At 46.3% G+C, this 20957-nt stretch overlaps 1 protein-coding gene across 3 annotated transcripts in view; it reads right to left on the bottom strand.

The window, feature by feature from the left end:
• The window catches only part of JMY (junction mediating and regulatory protein, p53 cofactor), an 84469-nt gene that overhangs the window by 47811 nt on the left and 15701 nt on the right, over positions 1 to 20957 (bottom strand). For all 3 annotated transcript variants that reach the window (XR_014787620.1, XM_084833393.1, XM_084833392.1), the window contains exon 2: positions 3131 to 3304. Coding sequence is in view for 2 of the 3 variants with exons in the window: in XM_084833393.1 (XP_084689519.1) it covers positions 3131 to 3304 (174 nt within the window). In the remaining variant the exon portion in view is untranslated. The remainder of the gene's footprint in view (positions 1 to 3130; positions 3305 to 20957) is intronic.

A 20957-nucleotide genomic window follows, 5' to 3' on the forward strand; every position in this document is an offset into this window, starting at 1 on the left:
CATAGGTCATCATACAAGGCAACAAAGACTGTTTCTGTGCCATTACCCAGCCTGAACCCCCACTGAAACAGATCTAGATAAATGGATCTAGATCAGTCTCATCCAAGGGTATCTGGAGCTGGTTGGCAACCAACTGCTCAAAAACCTTACCCAGGAAAGGAACATTTGCTACTGGCCTAAAATTATTAAGATTTTCTGGGTCCAGGGAGCAGTTTTTTTAGGAGTGGTCTCATCACTGCCTCTTTGAGGTGGCCTGGGACCACTCCCTCTTACAAGGAGGCCTTTATCACCTCCCTGGCCCAGCCAGCTATTCCTTCCCAGCCAGTTTTTATAAGCCAAGAGGTGCAAGAATCCAATACGAAAGTGCTTGCATGAACCAGTACAAGCACCTTGTCAATATCCTCGAGCTGTACCAACTGAAACTCATCCAAGTAAACTGGAAAAGGCTGTGCTCTGGACACCTCACCAGATTCACCTGCTGTAAAACTGGAGTGTAAGTTCCGGCAGATGCAACAGATTTTATCCTGGAAGCGCCTAGCAAATGAATTACAACAGGCCTCAGATGAGTCTGCAGTCTCCTTAGGGACAGCATGTAATAGGACACTGACGACCCTGAAAAGTTCTGCTGGGCGGCATATGGAAGATTGAATGGAGGCAACAAAATACTGTTTCTCTCCCACCCTCACTGCCCATGAGTATAGCTTACCATAGGTACATACCAAGGTTCGATTGCACCCATTAGTTCTTCTCCATCTATATTCAAGCCGTCTCCTATTTTGTTTCATTACTCTCAGCTCTGCGGTATACCATGGAGCAGTACAAGCTCTACTCAGGAGAGGGCACACAGGAGCAATCATGTCAACTGCCCCGGTCATTTCTGCATTCCACAGATCAACCAGAGTTTCAAGCCAGCCCTATCAGCCAGAAGGTTCCCCAGAGTCCTCTGGAAACCATATGGATCCATTAGTCTCCAGGGGCAGACCATCTTAATAGATCCCGCACCCTTGCAGAGGGGAAAAGTTGCCATAAGTCTAAACCTCAGCAAGCAACCATCTGATCATGACAGAGGGACTGAAGCAAAGTCCCCCACCTTCAGATCACCATCTCCCTGTCCAGTTGAGAAAACCAAGTCTAGAGTATGCTCCACTACATGCGTTGGGCCAATGACATGTTGGGACAGTCCCATGGCTGTCATGGAGACCATGAAATCCTGAACTGGCCCTGACAAGGTGCCCTCAGCATGAATGTTGAGATCCCCCAGAACCAACAGTCTGGGGAATCCCAACAACGCCCCCAAGACCACCTCCATCAGCTCAGCTAGGGAGTCCGTTGAGTAGCAGGATGGGCGGTATACCAACTAGTCTATCCTGCTGGCCCAACACAAGGTGCCAACATTCCAGACCAGTAGTCATATGGACAGGGAGCCTGCAGAGGGAAATGGAACTCCTACAGACCACAGCAACCCCCCCTCCCCGGCTCTCAAGCCTCCCCTGATGCTGAACCAAGTACCCTGGTGGGCAGAGTTGAGAAAGACCAACTCCTCCCTGCTCATCCACCCAGGTCTCAGTGATGCATGCCAGATCGGCCACCTCATCGACTATTAAATCATGGATAAAGGAGGTCCTATTCTGAACCAATCTGGCATTTAACAGCAGCATCCAGAGGCCCGAGGGTAGGCTAATAGGGCAACCACCATGCCTGCACAGAGGGGGAGGGCTGGAACATGGCACAGCCATTAACTATCTGGGCCATGTTCCCCTAAAATGGCTAGCCCTCCTCCCAATGCCATATCTCTCTTGACCTGTAAGCACACTAATTGGAGCCCTGTGTATCATTTTCAAGCACAATCACCATTTTTGCCAACACCACTGCAGCAAATGGGGGGGGGAGGGGATGAAGACAGTGAGGACCACAAGAAAGGCCATGGGGGCCACATGTAGCCCACCCCTAGCTTAAGTGTGCTTAGACCTTGAAAGAGAGGTTAGGTAACAAACGAGATGTAGTTGACTCTGCCTCTGGTGACCCATGTTCCACCCCATCAGCCACACCATCAGCCACTGTGGGCATCAGCTGCCAATGCAACTCAATCAGGCAATCCAGAAGCATACCATGGTCAATGGTATCAAAACCTACTGAGAGGTCCAGGAGAACTAACAGGGTTGCACTCCCCCTGTCTATTCCTCAGCATAAGTCATTCCCCAGGATGACCAAGGCTGTTTCTGTTCCCAAAATCAAGTCTAAACCTAAATCCAGATAATCAGTATCCTCCAAGACTACTAGATTTGCTCAGAAATAGAAGCTTAAGGCACAGGACAATCACTGCCATAGTTTGAGGAATCTAAATTTGATTTTTTTTTCACCACTGCCTCCTTAAGGGGTCTTGCCTCACTTGTATAGAGGCTTGCATAAGGAAAGAAATAGCAGGAAAAAGCTACTGTTCCTTTAATTGTTCAAGTGACAGTCTGTCAGAGACCGCTGGAAGTCTTACTACTGCTTTTCCTAATTTTGATCTGAATTTTATTGGATCTTTAAATGCTCTGTGACTTATGGCCGCTGCTGCCTATATTAATTTTATTTGTGAGTATTTATCATTTTAACTGGACCAATTTTTACTGCAAACCATCTTGATGTTTTAATAGAAAAGCAGTATAGAATTTAGATCTATCAATAAATAAGAGAAATATGGAACTGAAACCCCAAGTTTTCTAAACACATGCTCTAATTCATAACCAAACAAAAAGCATGTAAAGTCAATTTAAGCAAATGTGCCAGGTTTTCATCATTTGTTCTATCTTCAGAACAAGATTCTGGTCAGAGAATTTAAGGATTTTTGTGAAGCGTTTATATATATTTCAGAGAGCTCCTGAAGGAGTCCTAAGAGAACCCTACGTACTATTATGGCCATGATCCAGTCAGTGCCCTATATGTAGGTGCACAGTTCTTCATGTACAGGATGGAGGCTGATGGGAGGAAGAGAGCATTTAGCAGGGCAATATGTCATGACCTACATTAGACGAAGAGAGGCCAACAAACAGAACTTTCACAAGGTCATTCAAAGAGATTAAAATCTCACAAAAGACTAAAAGATTATGTATTATCACCTTTACGATTTATATTGTTAGTTTTGTACCTTTATTTGCTGTCTTCTGAGCATTGCAAGTTCTCTCATATCTCGGAATGGCTGCAGTAAGTATTGATAGAGTTCTGTGGTGGCTTCAGCAAGACTACCATATGCGTCATCTTCCATTTGATATAATTCAAGCAGCTCTACCATGCTTTCTGTATTCTTGTGTTTTTCCAGGAGCTATGTAAACAGTGAAGGAAAATAATATATTTAAATATAATCACATTTCTGCTATCAAAGCAAAATATGGTATATACTTGTACCTAACAAGTCATTCCAATACTTCAGTTAATAGTACTAACATAACTTAAGCCATAGGTGGGAAACTGTTTGGGGGCCCAGACCACACTGTGGGCCAGATGACAGGCGACAGGGCTTCAGCCGCAGAGTCTGCTTTGCTCCTCCTGGGCTTTTCTAGCTAGGGAAACCCCAGGGAGAGCAAAGCCCATCAAAGTGCTGGCTTTACTCCTCCCTTGCATTCCCCAGATTGGAATGTACTTCAATATTAAGGAGGAGCAGCGAAGCCAAGCTGGCTCAGTGCTCTTTGCTCCTCCATCACTTTCCAATGGAGGAGAGAAGGGGACTGAGTCAGCTTCACTCCACCCCCATTTTCTTCATGCAAGGAACATGGGGAAGGAGCAAAGCTGAATTGCTCCGTCTCACTCACTCTTCTGTTGCCTTCTGACAAAGGAGCAAAGGGGACTGAGGAGGCTTGGCTTTACTCTGCCTGGGTTTTCCCTAGTCAGGGAAAGCCTGGGCAGAGTGAAGCACTCCCTTTCACTCCTGGCTTCAGTGTGTGTGGGCTTTCCCCAACTGCCGAAGGCGCCTAACCCTCTACAGCCCCAAAACAGAACTTCTGCAGGTTGGAGGTTCCCCATGCCTGACTATATCCCACCCTATGTTTTTGCTTGAAGTTATACAACTAAAAAAGGGGTAAGACAAACTTTGGTCTCCAGCTTTATGTCACCTATGGTGTTAGTAAAGGGATGGGGAACCTCTGGCCTACTGGGGTCCCCAATCCAGCCCACAAAACATCCCAAGACACGCCTCCTTCCTATCACACCTACTTACACTTGTCAGTTGTAGCTAGAGAAACCCTGCTCTTATTTCCGATCAGTGATCAGAGATAACAGTAGGCTTTCCCTAACTAGCACACTCCTCTCCAATCACTGATTGGAGATAAGAGCAGGGTTTCCCTTGTAAGCTGATAAGGGAAAGGGACTCAGATGATGTCAGGGGGCGGTGACCACCCCCTGACATCATCCAGCCTCCATGGCTCTCCCCAGAGACAACTGTGTTACTGTATTACTTACACTGTTATTATTAAGATTAATTTCTTAGCATTTAGCAAGAGGCATTCTATTTTCTACATTATCCTATCTTATTTCCATTAATCACCATTGTCGTCATCCTTCCTGATCTTTCTGCAATCTAATTTAATGTAAAAATATCCAATATCTCTTCTACATCATCATTATGTATTTTATGATACAAGGAGTGAAAAGTACATAGCAGGATCCATTCCCAAGAACATGCATGGGCAGCTGAATTGAGGGATTGGCATAGGGCTTAACAGACCTATGTCCCCACATCCCCATAAAGTGGGGGCACATTGGCACATGTGTCAACATGCGCGCACACACACACACAGACACACTATACTAGACCTGAGTAACTTGCACCAGGCAAGAGGGAAGGCTGAATGGAGACATGGGAGGCACACAGGAGCCTCCTTTTCCAGTAATGGTCCAGCACACTGCAGTGCATGTGCTGAGAAGGGAAGCTGATGAAGTGGGGAACAAGGCTCCATTGAGTACTATGCTAATTTCCATGTGTACCTGCAGCTGTGCCCATGTAGGGGTGGATCATGCTCTTTGAATTCACTTTTTTGAATCGGAAAAAAATTAAGAGTGCAATCCTATGACCGCTAGACAGTGGCTAGACGACCATAGAATTGGTCAACTTCTGGGAACCAACCTCGGAGCCCACACTCCAAAGTCAGTTCCTGGAGAACCGCCTCCCCACCACCACTCAGGCAGCATGGATTGTCCCTGGGCTCCTCACTCATAAGAGCACCATGGAGTGGGACAAAAGGGGGTGTTCCCAGGGGCAGGGAGGGGCAAGTAGTGCAGAAGTGCTGGTACAACGCTTCCTATGCATTGTCTGGCCTCCCCACCCTGGGCTCTGACATCCCACAGCTAGACAGCCAAAATTGGCCATCTAGCTGCAAATACAGGGCACATGTTTAGATAGGATTGCCCCTTATGTATATTTCAAATTGCAATCATGATCACTCATCCTCTTTTATCTACCTACTGTAGAATTGGAAAAACCTCAGAGGCTATAACTTGATTTCCTTTTTTAAAAAGTAAAGTAGGGTACAAATGGAAATAATAATTTTAGTGATCATTTCCTTTTGATTTATTTATTTCATTTGTATACTGCCCAATAGCCAAAGCTCTCGATCTTGTCTGGGTTTGGCCAATTTTAACAAGAAAAGGAATTACCACCATGGTTCAAGAGCATCAAAATGAATGCCATCTACAACAAAATCAGACCGAGACCAGGTCTTTAGAAAGAGTTTGTTGCCAAAAACACATTCAGAAAGCTTGCATCACAAGATGTACAACATATAGAACACCATAATGCCCCCAATTCATCGGCTGTAGTTGCACACCCAGCAAACCCCCAAGCATCCCTACAAGCAGGGGTTCAAATTGCCTTATGCTTCTCATAACCATCATTTTGAAGCAGAACACATGAAGGGAAGGGTCCTACAGAAAGAACACACAGCCCTCCCTAAGTCAAGGGTTTAATACCCACTCCGGGAAGGAAGGTTCTTTTGCCAAGCAGCCTAGGGGAGGCACCAGGACATGCAACAAGGGCAACCACAGACACACACTGACAGCAGCAGCCTCCAGTGGCATACTTCATAGAGCAACCTGGTACCCTCCAGATGTTTTGAACTTTAACTCCCATAAGCCCTACCTAACATGGCCAATTGTCAGGAATGCTGGGAGTTGTACTCCAAAACATCTGAAGGGCACTAGGTTGGGGGAGGCTGCCATAGGGCATGAGGTTGGGAAACAGGAGATGGGAGTTTGAGACCCACCAGCGGGAAGAGGGGGGTGGAAATGCTCCCACTCACTTTTTTTTTTTTTTGCCTGGCAAAAAAAAGCCATGTCAGTGGCAAAAGACAGGGAGAGGTTTCCTAACCCCCTCCCCCTGCCTCCTGTCTCAACGCCCAATCATAAATGCCAGAAATACTGGGGATGCAGGAGGAGCCCTAGCTAGGTGGAACAGCTCACATTTTACATGCAGGGAGTCCCAAGTTCAAGTCCTGGGTATAACCCCACACTAGGAATGATGGGGAGGTGCCCCACACAGACATACCTAAGCCAATCAGGAAAACTGCATGGACTAATAGCCTGGCTCTTACTTGGCCAATCAGCCCTTCTGGCCCACCCGCTCCCTCTGGTAAACCATGTGGCCAATTTCACACACACACACACACACACACACACACACGAGCTTCTCTTTTGCCTAATAGCTCAATCCTGCTGTGTAGCATCCCAGCAGGCCTCACTCTCCCACCCTACATCATCCCTTCCCCCCACCACTGACTGACTGCCTCATAGACCCTGGCAATGGCAACCATCCCAACTGTGCACCTTGAGAGGCCTGCCCCATTCCCAGTCTAGAGAACATGTGTGACAGAAAGTGTAGAGACCACCATCAAGCTCCCTGCCCCTCACCAAGAGTCTCATCCTGAGGCGAGCTGAAACCAGATCATACTAGGATGCGGGAAAGGCATCCATACCTAGCAACAAAGAAACAGCAGGTCTAAGTGTGCACACCCCTTCATGGATCACTGCCTTGTTGTGGCGAAGGGGCTTGCGTAACTCAGTGAAGCCATAAGCTATGCCGTGCAGGGCCACCCAAGACGGACAGGTCATGGCAGAGAGTTCTGACAAAATGTGGTCCACTGGAGAAGGAAATGGCAACCCACTCCAGTATTCTTGCCAAGAAAACCCCATGGAACGTATCACAAGGCTAAAAGAGATGACGCCGGAAGATGAGCCCCTCAGGTCGGAAGGTGTCCAATATGCTACTGGGGAACAGCAGAGGGTATTTCCAAGTAGCGCCAGAAAGAGTGAAGCGGCTGGGCCAAACCCGAAAGGACACTCAGCTGTGGATGTGTCTGGTGGTGAAAAGAAAATCCGATGCTGTAAAGAACAATATTGTTTAGGAACCTGGAATGTCAGATCAATGAATCAAGGTAAGCTGGAGGTGGTCAGACATGAGATGGCAAGATTGAATATTGACATCTTGGGAATCAGCGAACTAAAATGGACAGGCATGGGCGAATTTAATTCAGGTGACCATCATATCTACTATTGTGGGCAAGAATCCCTTAGAAGAAATGGAGTAGCACTCATAGTCAACAAAAGGGTGGGAAAAGCAGTACTGGGGTACAATCTTAAAAATGATAGAATGATCTCAGTACGAATCCAAGGCAAACCATTCAACATCACAGTAATTCAAGTCTATGCCCCAACCACTGATCCCAAAGAAGCTGGGGTTGATCGGTTCTATGAAGACCTACAACACCTTCTAGAACTAACACCAAAAAAAGATGTCCTCTTCATCATAGGGGATTGGAATGCTAAAGTAGGAAGTCAAGAAATCACCGGGATAACAGGCAGGCATGGCCTTGGTGTACAAAATGAAGCAGGACAAAGGCTAATCAAGTTTTGCCAAGAGAACAAAATGCTGATCATAGCAAACACTCTTTTCCAACAGCACAAGAGGCGACTCTACACATGGACATCACCAGATGGTCAATATCGAAATCAGATTGATTATGTCCTTTGCAGCCAAAGATGGAGAAGCTCCATACAGTCAGTAAAAACAAGACCTGGAGCTGACTGTGGCTCAGATCATGAGCTGCTTCTTGCAAAATTTCGGCTTAAATGGAAGAACGTAGGGAAAACCACTAAACCATTCAGGTATGACCTAAATCATATCCCTTATGAATATACAGTGGAGGTGAGGAATAGATTTCAGGGATTAGACCTGATAGACAGAGTGGCTGAGGAACTATGGACGGAGGTCCGTAACATTGTTCAGAAGGCAGCAACTCAATCCATCCCAAAGAAAAAGAAATGCAAGAAAGCCAAGTGGCTGTCTGATGAGGCTTTACAAGTAGCTCACGAAAGAAGGGCAGCGAAAAGCAAGGGAGAAAGGGGAAGATATACCCAACTGAATGCAGAGTTCCAGAGAATAGCAAGGAGAGACAAGAAGGCCTTCTTAAATGAACAATGCAAAGAAATCGAGGAAAACAACAGAATGGGAAAGCCTAGAGATCTCTTCAAGAAAATTGGATATCTTAAGGGAACGTTTTGTGCAAAGACGGGCATGATAAAGGACAAAGAAGGCAGGGACCTCACAGAAGCAGATGAGATTAAGAAGAGGTGGCAAGAATACACAGAAGAACTATACAGGAAAGATCTGAATGTCCCCGATAGCCATGATAGTGTGGTCACTGAACTTGAGCCGACATCCTAGAGAGTGAAGTCAAGTGGGCCTTAGGAAGCATTAGTAACAACAAAGCTAGCGGAGATGACAATATTCCAGCTCAGCTATTTAAAATCCTAAAAGATGATGCTGTTAAAGTGCTGCATTCAATATGCCAACAAATCTGGAACACTCAACAGTGGCCACAAGACTGGAAAAGGTCAGTTTACATTCCAATTCCAAAGAAGGGCAATGCCAAAGAGTGTTCAAACTACCGCACAATTGTGCTCATTTCACATGCCAGCAAGGTGATGCTCAAAATCCTACAAGCTAGGCTTCAGCAGTATGCGAACCGAGAACTACTGGAAGTACAAGCTGGGTTTAGAAGAGGCAGAGGCAGAGGAACTAGAGATCAAATCGCCAACATTCGCTGCATCATGGAGAAAGCAAGAGCATTCCAGAAAAACGTCTATTTCTGCTTCATTGACTATGCTAAAGCCTTTGATTGTGTGGATCACAACAAACTGTGGCAAATTCTGAAAGTGATGGGAGTACCAGACCACCTTATCTGTCTCCTGAGAAACCTGTACGAGGGTCAAGAAGCAACAGTAAGAACCAGACATGGAACAACCGATTGGTTCCAAATTGGGAAAGCAGTATGATAAGGCTGCATATTGTCACCCTGCTTATTTAACTTATATGCAGAGTACATCATGAGAAATGCCGGGTTGGATGAATCAGAGGTCGGAATTAAGATTGCTGGGAGAATTATCAACAACCTCCGATATGCAGACGATACCACCCTAATGGCAGAAAGCGAAGAGGATCTCAAGAGCCTCTTGTTGAGGGTGAAAGAGGAGAGTGCAAAAGCTGGTTTGAAACTCAACATTAAAAAAACTAAGATCATGGCATCTGGCCCTATCACTTCCTGGCATATAGAAGGGGAAGAAATGGAAGCAGTGACAGATTTTATTTTCTTGGGCTCCAAGATCACCGCAGACAGTGACTGTAGCCATGAAATTACAAGACGCTTGCTCCTTGGGAGGAAAGCTATGGCAAACCTAGACAGCATAGTAAGAAGCAGAGACATCACCTTGTCGACAAAGGTCCATCTAATCAAAGCTATGGTTTTCCCAGTAGTAATGTATGGCTGTGAGAGCTGGACTATAAGGAAGGCTGAGCGCCGAAGAATTGATGCTTTCGAACTGTGGTGCTGGAGAAGACTCTTACGAGTCCCCTGGACTGCAAGGAGGTCAAATCAGCCCATCCTAAAGGAAATCAACCCCGACTGCTCATTGGAAGGACAGATCCTGAAGCTGAAGCTCCAATATTTTGACCACCTAATGCGAAGAGAAAACTCCCTGGAAAAGACCCTGATGCTGGGAAAGACTGAAGGCAAAAGGAGAAGGGGACGGCAGAGGATGAGATGGCTAGATAGCATCACTGATGCAATGAATATGAACTTGAGCACGCTCCGGGAGAGAGCGCAGGACAGGAAGGCCTGGCGTGCTATGGTCCATGGGGTCACGAAGAGTCGGACACGACTGAACGACTGAACAACAACAACAAAGTGTGCACAACATGGAGCCAGAGAGCTTTCGTCCCATTATGGGCTTCCTGTGTGTAGCTTATATACTAATGGTGGTTGCTATTATTTGATGCCAAGTTACACCATATTTTATGCTCATGTTGACAGCGTGACTGTTGTTTTAAACATTTCCCTCCCACTGAAGTCAATGAGACAAAAAAATTGTGCCAGGTCTTTTATGTAAAGTTGTGCTGTAGACAGGGGTGAAGGCTGTGGTCTGGGGGGAGTATAGGATATGGTGTTAGGGTGCTCCTCCTGACCCTCCCCCTATCCTGTGTCAGGGGTTTTTCAGAGTGCAGGGAGTGGGATAGCAATTCAGATTCTGAAGGAAAATCACCAGACATGGGGGAGGTGTTTTCCCAGGCTAGTCCAGATAAGAGTAGGCCAACTTCCCAGGTTACAAACATCCAGCTGGCTGAAGAGGAGAGTTCTCTTCACACACAACCCCCGCCAGAGGCCGCTAACAGGAGGAGGCAGAGTCTGGGGAGTATAACCTAACAGATGCCAGACACAGGCACAGAGCAGAGAGAAGGCCGGGGCGGAACTTAGATGGTCTACCTGATTGGACTTGCATGAAAAGCTGCGCTTAGAGGCCTCATGAGAAGCAAAGGACCTCACCTCCCCCCCTTGTTAGGCTACTCAGACCGCCTCCCTCTTCAAATGGCGGGCAACTCTCAGGACTTCCTTTTGATTCCCCCGAAGGCATTCCTTTGTAGACTGAGAGTCACTGAGAATTTGCATCTGTATGTCCTGTGAAGTAATGGATTAAAAGCTGTAGACTGAAGCCTCCCCTCTGTGTATGTTTTGGGTAGGGATGGCGGAGAATTTCTCCCTGAAACTTCGGGGGGCCGAGCGCCAACGTGTTCGGCCCCCCGAACAAGTTTCGGGGAGAAATCCTCCGCACCCCCCCACACCCCCCCCCAGGACGGGACTTACCTTCCCTGAATGTCCCTCCCAGCGGCGGGTCCGGCTGGCGGTTTGGCGGGTGTTCGAGCGGGGCGGGAGCGGCAGCCAGTCTTTCGACCGGCCGCCGCCGCCGCCATTGCAATCAAAGAAAAAAAAAACACGTCCCCTGATAGGCTACGTGACGATTCACGTAGCCTATCACAGCTAGATTTGCAAAGTCAGCCATGATAGGCTACGTCAATCGTCACGTAGCCTATCACGGGTGACTTAAAAAAAAAAAAAAGTGTGTACGGATAATGGCGGCCCCCATAGGGAGCCGCCATTCCCATTCCTTATTTGGTCGCTGTAGTCTACGTAAATGTTTACGTAGACTACGGCGAAAATAAGGGCAACGCTATTTGCGTTGCCCTTATTTTCGCCGTAGTCTACGTAAACTTTTACGTAGACTACAGCGACTAAATAAGGAACGCGAATGGTGGCTCCCTATGGGGGCCGCCATTCGCGTACGCGTTTTTTTTTAATTTTTTTTTAAGTCACCTATGATAGGCTACGTGACGATTGACGTAGCCTATCACGGCTGACTTTGCAGATCTAGCCGTGATAGGCTACGTGAATCGTCACGTAGCCTATCAGGGGGCGTTTTGTTTTTGTTTTTTTAACTTTCGCGTTCACGGCCGGGCGAGGCGGCAAGCCTCCTCCCTGGCCTGAATTTCGGCCGGGCGAGGCGGGAAGCCTCCCCCCCGGCCTGAATTTCGGCCAGGCGAGGCGGGAAGCCTCCCCCCCCGGCCTGAACTTCGCGGGGGGAGCAGCGAAGCGCCTCCCCCCCACCGCGAACAAGCTGCGAGAAAAGGTAAGTGACTTTCGTCCACCCCTAGTTTTGGGCTTAGAAGTAAAGTGGGGGCTAAAGGAATCCTGCCCATTATTCCACCCTGTTTTAGGTGTTCCACTTAGAGTAGCTTCTGCAGCATTTGGTAGGATAAATGATGACAGATTATAGATGAAGCTACAGAATATGAATATCAACAGACATAAAATAATAGAGTTGGAAGGAGCCATTTAGGTCAACAAGTCCAACCCCCTGCTCAGTGCAGGAATCCAGTATGAAGCATTCCTGACAGATGGCTGTCCAGTCTCTGCTTAAATACCTCCAGCGATAGAGAGCCCACCACCTCCATAGGCAGTTGGCTCCACTGTCTGACTGCTCTGACCTTTAGGAAGTTTTTCCTATGTTCAACCAAACTCTGCCTTCCTGTAACTTATATATTTATTTATTTATTTATTTATTGCATTTATACCCCGCCTTTCTCCCTCTCGCAAGGAACTCAAGGTGGCTTACATTATCCTCCTCCTCACCGTTGTATCCTCACAACAACAACCCTGTGAGGTAGGTTGGGCTGAGAGTCTGTGACTGGCCCAAAGTCACCCAGTGAGCTTCCATGGCCAAGTGGGGACTAGAACCCGGATCTCCCGGTTCCCAGTCCGTCACTCTCACCACTACACTACACTGGCTCTCATATAACTTAAGGTTATTCCATGTCCTGCAGTCTTGGATGATAGAGAACAAGTTGCAGCCCTCTTCTGTGTGACAACCCATTAGGTACTTGAAAAGTGCTACCATATCCCCCCTCACTCTTCTCTTCTCAAGGCTAAACATGCCCAGTTCCTTCTATCTTTCCTCATAGGATTTAATTTCTAGTTCCCTGATCATCTTTGTTGCCCTTCCCTGAACTCATTCCAATTTATCTGAATCCCTCTTAGTGTGGTGTCCAGAACTGGACACAGTATTCAAAGTGAAGTCTGACCAGTGCAGAGTAGAGTAGAAGTATTGCTTCCCATTATTTTGAAACTATACTTCTATTGATGCAAACTAAAATTGCATTTCCTTTTTTCTGTAGCCACATTACACATATTCAGCTTGTGATCAACTACAACTCCCAAGATCCTTTTCCCATGTACTATTGCCAAGCCAGGTATCCTCCAACTTATACCTTTGCATTTGATTTCTTTTTCCAAAGTGAAGAACTTGTTTGCACTTGTTTCTATTGAACATCATTCTCTTATTTTTTGCCCAGTTTTCTAACCTATCAAGATCATTCTGAATTTTGTTTCTGTCTTCTAAGGTATTGGCTATCCCTCCGAGTTTTGTCATCTGCCAGTTTGATAAGCATCCCCCCCATCTTCCTGCAAGCCCTGTGGCACCCCACTCTATACTTGTCTTCGGTTTGATGAGACCATTGACAAGCTCTCTTTGAGTATGGTTCTTTAGCCAGCTGTGGATTCACCTAGTACTAGTGACATCCAGCCCACACTTAACTAGCTTGCTAATCAGGATATAATGGGGCACTTGGTCAAATGTCTTATTTGATTTGTACCCTGCCTTTCTACCAAGAAAAATGGCATTCAAGGCAGCCTTGCTGAAGACCAGGTATATTATGTCCACAGCATTTCCACTATCTACTAAGGAAGTTACCAGATCAAAGAATGAAATTAGATTAGTCTGACATGACTTGTTCTTGACAAATCTATGCTGGCTTCCAATGATCACCACATTAGCATCAAGGTGCCTACAAACTGAGCGCTTTATAATGTGTTCTAGAATTCTCCAGGTACTGATGTTAGACTGACTGGTCTATAACTCCCCGGATCTTCCTTTTTGAAGACAGGGTCAATATTTGGCCCCCTTCAGTCTTCAGGTACACCTCCAGGATTTCTCAAAGATAATAGACAGAAGTTCCAACAGTCCATCCAGTTGCTCCTTCAACACCCTAGGATGCAATTCATCTGGACCTGGGGACTTGAACTCATTTAAGGTGTTTAGATATTCCATGACTCTCTCTGTCAACCTCAAGCTGCACTCCTACCCCTTCAGTCTGTCACATATGCCAGACGGGACACAGATCCTCTTTGGAGAGAAGATGCTATTTCACGCTAATGGGAAACTTTACACCAAAACAGCTATGAAATTTGGAATAGGTGTACAATAGTCTGATGTGATTCCCATGTTTAGATGAGTGAGCCCAGGCTTCTTGCTTACTTGGATTTAGTTTGCATATAAATGATCTCATTTTGAACCTGCAGCATCCAGCATGTTTTTCCCTGGCTGGCAAGGCACATAAGAATGTCCACCCAGATTGCAACACAAGTGAGTCTGAGACTTTTATTCAGAAAGTCTTAGGCTACTAGAAAAAAAAAACCCTGTTTATAAATTACAGTAAGACTAAGGTGGTAGTGATTGGGAGCTGCCTTCCATTCCATAAATGGACTTGATGATCATGAAATTGAGCAGGTCATATGTTCAAATATCTGTTTTGGGGGGGAAAGTGCAACTACAGTACTCACAAAGCAGCAGACAAGCTGAAAGCCTCATCATTAGTAGTCTCAGGATCTGTAAGAGCTATTGGAAGAAATCTAGTTTTACCAGCCCTAAGGATCCGTACAAGAAAAATTCTCCCTGGATTGACTTATGGGCAGTCATCTGGAAGGTGTTGGATATAGACCAATTCAAAATCTGACAGAACATATTTTTAAAAATCTTTATTGCGTGTTCCCCAGATATTCAAGCTGATTGTTTGAGAGCAGAAGTAGGATTTATGGCTATAAAGTTCCATAATTTTTATGGCAGTTTCCTGCATTACTTCAAACAGCGTAATCTGGCTGAGAATAAACTTTTTAAAATGCCTTTTGAAATAGATATTGATTCAAATTAAATAAATACACATGAAAAATGCAGTCATTTAACATTGACCCTCAAAACTTAAAAACATGGCTCTGGAGCTGAACCACAAATTTATTAAAACATTTGGAGGCAGAAATATGTTGTCCCGGATATGAAGAAGATTAAGACAGTCTCCTTTTCTGCACTTTTTAATGCAAAATGATGCACCAGAAAGTTATTTTCTTTCACTGTTACAGTATTGTGCAAGGCTAATTTTGGCCTTGAAATTTGAAACAATAGCCCTCACAATATACAGAGAGGAATTGGTGCAAAATCCTAGTGGAATAATGGTTCTGTATTCATAGTGCTAGGATAGTAGAAAACAAATATCATTACATTTGTATTATGGTATTAATTAGGAATGCAGGAGGAAATTCATTGCCAATTTACTAGGAGACTTGTCTCATTTAGGCAATCTGTACCCTCAGCCAATCAAATAAAATATGTTACATTTAGAGCTGCCAAACTGGCAGTGGTTGCACAATTGAGAAAGAAATATATCTGCTTTGGATGTAACAGCCAAACCATGGTTTGGCCATCAGAACATTACCTTGGGCTCAGAAGCTTCAGAGTTTAGAAGACAGGCTAGTGTATGAGGCTGCTCCCCTTTCTCTCCAGGATCTGTAACTTGTGTCCTATCAATAAACCCAAGTACTGTAGAACTGACATTTACCATTAAATCCTTGGCAATCAACTAACCAATCTCAAGGTAGATTTTGGACTGCTACAGATATACAAAAAATTCATAAAGTTCACTTTTTCCATTCTCCCAACTTCCAGCCAGACAATACTCCAGACCAAACCACAACAAAGCAACACTCAACCTCACCATACATGAAAAGGCAGTAGAGTTCACTAGATGTAGTCACATGGTGACATGGGAGGGGGGTGGCACCAAGTTATCCATCTGTCAGAAGAGATGCTCCATTCAATTTCATAGAATCATAGAATAGTAGGGTTGGAAGGGGCCTACAAGGCCATCGAGTCCAACCCCCTGCTCAATGCAGGAATCCAAGTCAGAGCATCCCTGACAAATGGCTGTCCAGCCTCGTCTTAAAGGCCTCCAGTGTGGGAGAGCCCACCACCTCCCCAGGTAATTGGTTCCATTGTCGTATTGCTCTTACAGTCAGGAAGTTTTTCCTGATGTTCAGCCGGAATCTGGCTTCCTGTAACTTGAGCCCATTATTCCGTGTCCTGCACTCTGGGATGATCAAGAAGAGATCCTGGCCTTCTTCTCTGTGACAACCTTTCAAGTACTTGAAGAGTGCTATCATATCTCCCCTCAGTCTTCTCTTCTCAAGGCTAAACATGCCCAGTTCTTTCAGTCTCTCTTCATAGGGCTTTGTTTCCAGTCCCCTGCTCATCTTTGTTGCCCTCCTTTGAACCCTCTCCAGCTTGTCTGCATCCTTCTTAAAGTGTGGTGCCCAGAACTGGACACAGTACTCCAGATGAGGCCTAACCAGTGCTGAGTAGAGGGGAACTAGTACTTCCCGGGATTTGGAAGCGATGCTTCTATTAATGCAGCCCAAAAGAGCATTTGCCTTTTTTGCAGCCACATCACATTGTTGGCTCATATTCAGCTTGTGATCGACGACAATTCCAAGATCCTTCTCGCTCGTAGTGTGGTTGAGCCACGTATCCCCCATCTTGTAACTGTGCATTTGGTTTCTTTTTCCTAGGTGCAGAACTTGGCATTTGTCCCTATTAAATGCCATTCTGTTGTTTTCTGCCCAGCACTCCAGTCTATCCAGATCACTTTGAATTTTGTTTCTGTCTTCCAAAGTATTAGCTATCCCTCCCAATTTTGTGTCATCTGCAAATTTGATCAGCATTCCCTGCACCTCCTCCTCCAAGTCATTAATAAAAATGTTGAAGAGCACTGGGCCCAGGACTGAGCCCTGCGGTACCCCACTCGTTACCTCTCCCCAGCTTGAGAAGGTCCCATTGATAAGCACTCTTTGAGTCCGATTCTGTAGCCAACTGTGGATCCACATGATCGTTGTTTCATCTAGCCCACTTCGAGCAAGTTTGCTCATCAGGATATCATGGGGCACTTTGTCGAAAGCTTTGCTGAAGTCGAGGTATATGATGTCTACAGCATTCCCACGGTCTACAAGGGAGGTGACTTGATCAAAAAATGAGATCAGATTTGTCTGGCAGGACTTGTTTTTGACAAATCCATGTTGGCTTCGAGTAATCACGGCATTGTTGTCAAGGTGCTTCCAGATGGATTGCTTTATGATCTGCTCCAGAATTTTCCCAGGGATTGATGTCAGACTGACTGGACTGTAGTTCCCAGGTTCCTCCTTTTTACCCTTTTTGAAGATAGGGACAACGTTAGCCCTCCTCCAGTCATCTGGCACTTCCCCGGTCCTCCATGATTTCTCAAAGAGAATAGACAGCGGTTCTGAGAGTTCTTCTGCCAGTTCCTTTATTACTCTAGGATGCAGTTCATCTGGCCCTGGAGATTTGAACTCATTCAAAGTAATGAGGTGTTCCTTGACCATATGCCTGTCGATCTCAAGCTGCAATCCTGCCCCTTCAGCCTGTACTTCGCCTTTGCCAGGGGGGTCATAGACCCTCTTTTGGGAGAAGACTGAGCCAAAGTAGGAATTGAGCACTTCTGCCTTTTCTTTGTCATCTGTTATCATTTTGCCATCCTTATTTAATAGCTGAACAACCATTTCTTTCCTCTGCCTTTTACTATGCACGTAGCTGAAGAAAGCCTTTTTGTTGTTTTTAGCATCCCTCGCTAACCTCACCTCGTTCTCCGCTTTAGCCTTCCTGACGCCATCCCTGCAATTCTGTGCTACCTGCCTGTACTCTTCCTTTGTTACTTGGCCTTCTTTCCACTTCCTATATGTGTCCTTTTTTGTTTTCAGGTCATCCCTAAGCTTTTTGTGAAGCCACATTGGCTTCTTCTGTTGTCTTCCACCTTTTCTTCTTGTTGGAATTGTTTGTGATTGTGCCTTGAGAATTTCCTTTTTTAAAAGTTCCCACCCATCTTGGACTCCTTTTCTCTCTAGCATTGTTTGCCATGGGACCTTACTGATCATTGTTCTGAGTTTATGAAAATCAGCTTTCCTAAAATCCAGGGTACGCGTTTGAGTACACTCGGCTTTTGCTTCCCTTAGAACCAAGAACTCAAGTACAACATGGTCACTTTCCCCCAGAGTTCCTTTAACTGCTACTTTATCCACTAAGTCATCTCTGTTGGTTAGGATCAAGTCAAGGATAGCCGATCCTCTAGTTCCTTCCTCTACTTTCTGTAGGAGGAAGTTATCCGCCACACAAGTCAGGAATTTCCTGGAGGGGCCATGTTTTGCAGAATTTGTCTCCCAACAAATATCGGGGAAATTGAAGTCCCCCATTACTACTACATCATGCTTCCTTAAAACATTGGCTATTTGCTTTTCAAAAGTTTCATCCTTGGCTTCTCCTTGATTGGGTGGCCGGTAGTAGACTCCGACCACCAGGTTCCTTTTATTCTTTGCTCCATTTATTTCAACCCAGATGCTCTCGATCGGGCTACCAAGCTCCTCCTCCTGTATTTCTGTGCAGAGATATGTATTTTTCACATACAGTGCAACCCCGCCTCCCTTTCTGTTCCTCCTGTTCTTTTTGAACAAGTTATATCCTTCAACTGCTGTATTCCAGTCATGAGAGTCATCCCACCAAGTCTCAGTTATACCTATCAAGTCATAATTTCCCTCCTGTATTAAGAGTTCAAGTTCGTTCTGTTTGTTTCCCATACTCTGGGCATTAGTATATAGACATCGAAGACCATGTGCTTCATAGTCTGGCTTTCTTCCTACATGTGTCTGAAGACTATTATTGGGCGCTATCAGCGCTGTTCTCTCCATTGCAGTGCATGCGCCTACGTCCATTGTTACCCCCAACATTACATCTCCCTTCCCCGTAGGATTGTTTAAAGCCCTCCTGATGAAGTTCTTCATGCTGTGGCCAAACACATTCTTCCCAGCCTTTGTGAGGTGCAACCCATCCCTAGCCAACAGCCCATCTTCCAGGAAGTATAGCCCGTGGTCCCAGAATCCAAATCTCTCTCGTCGGCACCACCTTCGTAGCCAGTCGTTCACCCGGAGTATTTTTCGTTCCCTTTCTATCCCTCTTCTAACTACTGGAAGGATGGATGAGAAAACTATCTGGGCCCCAAAGTTCTTGAGTTTCCTTCCCAAAGCTTCAAAGTCTGACGTGATCTCTTCGTAGCTCCGCTTGGCGGTATCATTTGTTCCCACATGGATGAGAAGAAAGGGATACCTGTCAGTGGGCTTTATGAGTGCAGGCAACCTTTCAGTCACGTCTCTAATCTGTCCTCCCGGGAGACAACATACCTGGTGAGTCCACGGGTCTTCGCGACATACTTGGGTCTCGATCCCACGCAGCAAGGAGTCTCCCACTACTACCACTCTTCTCTTCTTCTTCTTGTAGGCCTGGGTTTCATCGCCTCTGTTTGACTGACCTTTAGCCTCTTGCTCACTCTCATGCAGGTTCCCCTGTGATTCTTCCTCTGCAGGCTGTCCTCCAGTCTCATCTGCAAGTACCTGGAATCGGTTCCACAGCTCCACCGCTTCCACTGGTGCAGAGTGGCGTCTAGTTCTTCTTCTCCTAACTGTCACCGTTTTCCAAGGAGTATCCTCTACTCCATTTTTCTTCTCCTCAGCATTTCCCACTTCTGCCTCATCTTGCTGTTGCTCTTCAAGCTTCTGGTCTGCCCTTTGCTGCTGTAGTTCCCCCATTCTGTCCAAGAACTCTTCGTGTTCTCTTATTCCCCGGAGGGTTGACAGTCGCCGCTCCAGTCCACTTACTTTTTCCTCCAGCAGCGTGATCAACTTGCACTTGTTGCAGGTGTAGGCCATGTTGTTCTCAGGCAAGAAAACAAACATGGCACACACCTTGCAGGTCACCACCACTGGAGAGTCTTGTCCTTCCATAGCCCCTTTTCCCTTTTTGTGTCTAGCTTTGTGATTGTTCTAGACTAGCCTGTGCCTGCTCCTCTACTCAGTAGAGGTTAAAAGCAGAGTCCCACTGGTGTGGAAGTGTGTGTTACAAGACAAATAAATGGGAAAAAGTTAGTTAAAAAAAAAATGTTAGGGGCCTCCCCCTTGACCTCCCCTGCCGAACTCCCCTGGCCAACTCCTGTTTGCTCCCCCTGTTCGCTCTCTCTCTGGGAGCTTGCCTGCTTCTGTAGTCCCTGGACCAGCTGGAGCAGCTTGCTCTGCTCTGCTCAGCTGGGAGGCGGGAAACAGACTGAAGCTTCCCGCCCAGTCAGCTGCTGGGAGTACTCAGGCCACACCCCTCCAATTCAGTTGGAGCTCTCAGAAGCTCCTGGTGAGCTCACAGCCAGTCAGAAGGATAAAGGGCAGCGCCCTGGGCTTCCTGCAACCCACTTACCTCTTAGCCTCTGTCTCCTTTGTCTCTTCAACCACTGCAACTCCCCTGGCCAACTCCTGTTTGCTCCCCCTGTTCGCTCGCTCTGTTCGCTCGCTCTCTGGGAGCTTGCCTGCTTCTGTAGTCCCTGGACCAGCTGGAGCAGCTTGCTCTGCTCTGCTCTGCTCAGCTGGGAGGCGGGAAACAGACTGAAGCTTCCCGCCCAGTCAGCTGCTGGGAGTACTCAGGCCACACCCCTCCAATTCAGTTGGAGCTCTCAGAAGCTCCTGGTGAGCTCACAGCCAGTCAGAAGGATAAAGGGCAGCGCCCTGGGCTTCCTGCAACCCACTTACCTCTTAGCCTCTGTCTCCTTTGTCTCTTCAACCACTGCAACTCCCCTGGCCAACTCCTGTTTGCTCCCCCTGTTCGCTCGCTCTGTTCGCTCGCTCTCTGGGAGCTTGCCTGCTTCTGTAGTCCCTGGACCAGCTGGAGCAGCTTGCTCTGCTCTGCTCTGCTCAGCTGGGAGGCGGGAAACAGACTGATTTCTCCCTTTCTAATAAAGTATTTGATGAGACATCTTTCACTCAGGGCTTGAAACATACGTGTAGTATGTGTGCTTCCTAAGCAGAACAGCAGTACATGAATACTACAAGTAGTCTTGGGAAGTCGTGGAATCCCCTCCCTTGGAGGATTTCAAGAAAACATTTAACAGACATCGC

The sequence above is a fragment of the Heloderma suspectum genome, chromosome 2 (genome assembly GCF_057233095.1).
Source record: "Heloderma suspectum isolate Gila_16-S chromosome 2, 16-S_ref, whole genome shotgun sequence".
In the NCBI taxonomy this organism is placed as follows: domain Eukaryota; kingdom Metazoa; phylum Chordata; class Lepidosauria; order Squamata; family Helodermatidae; genus Heloderma; species Heloderma suspectum.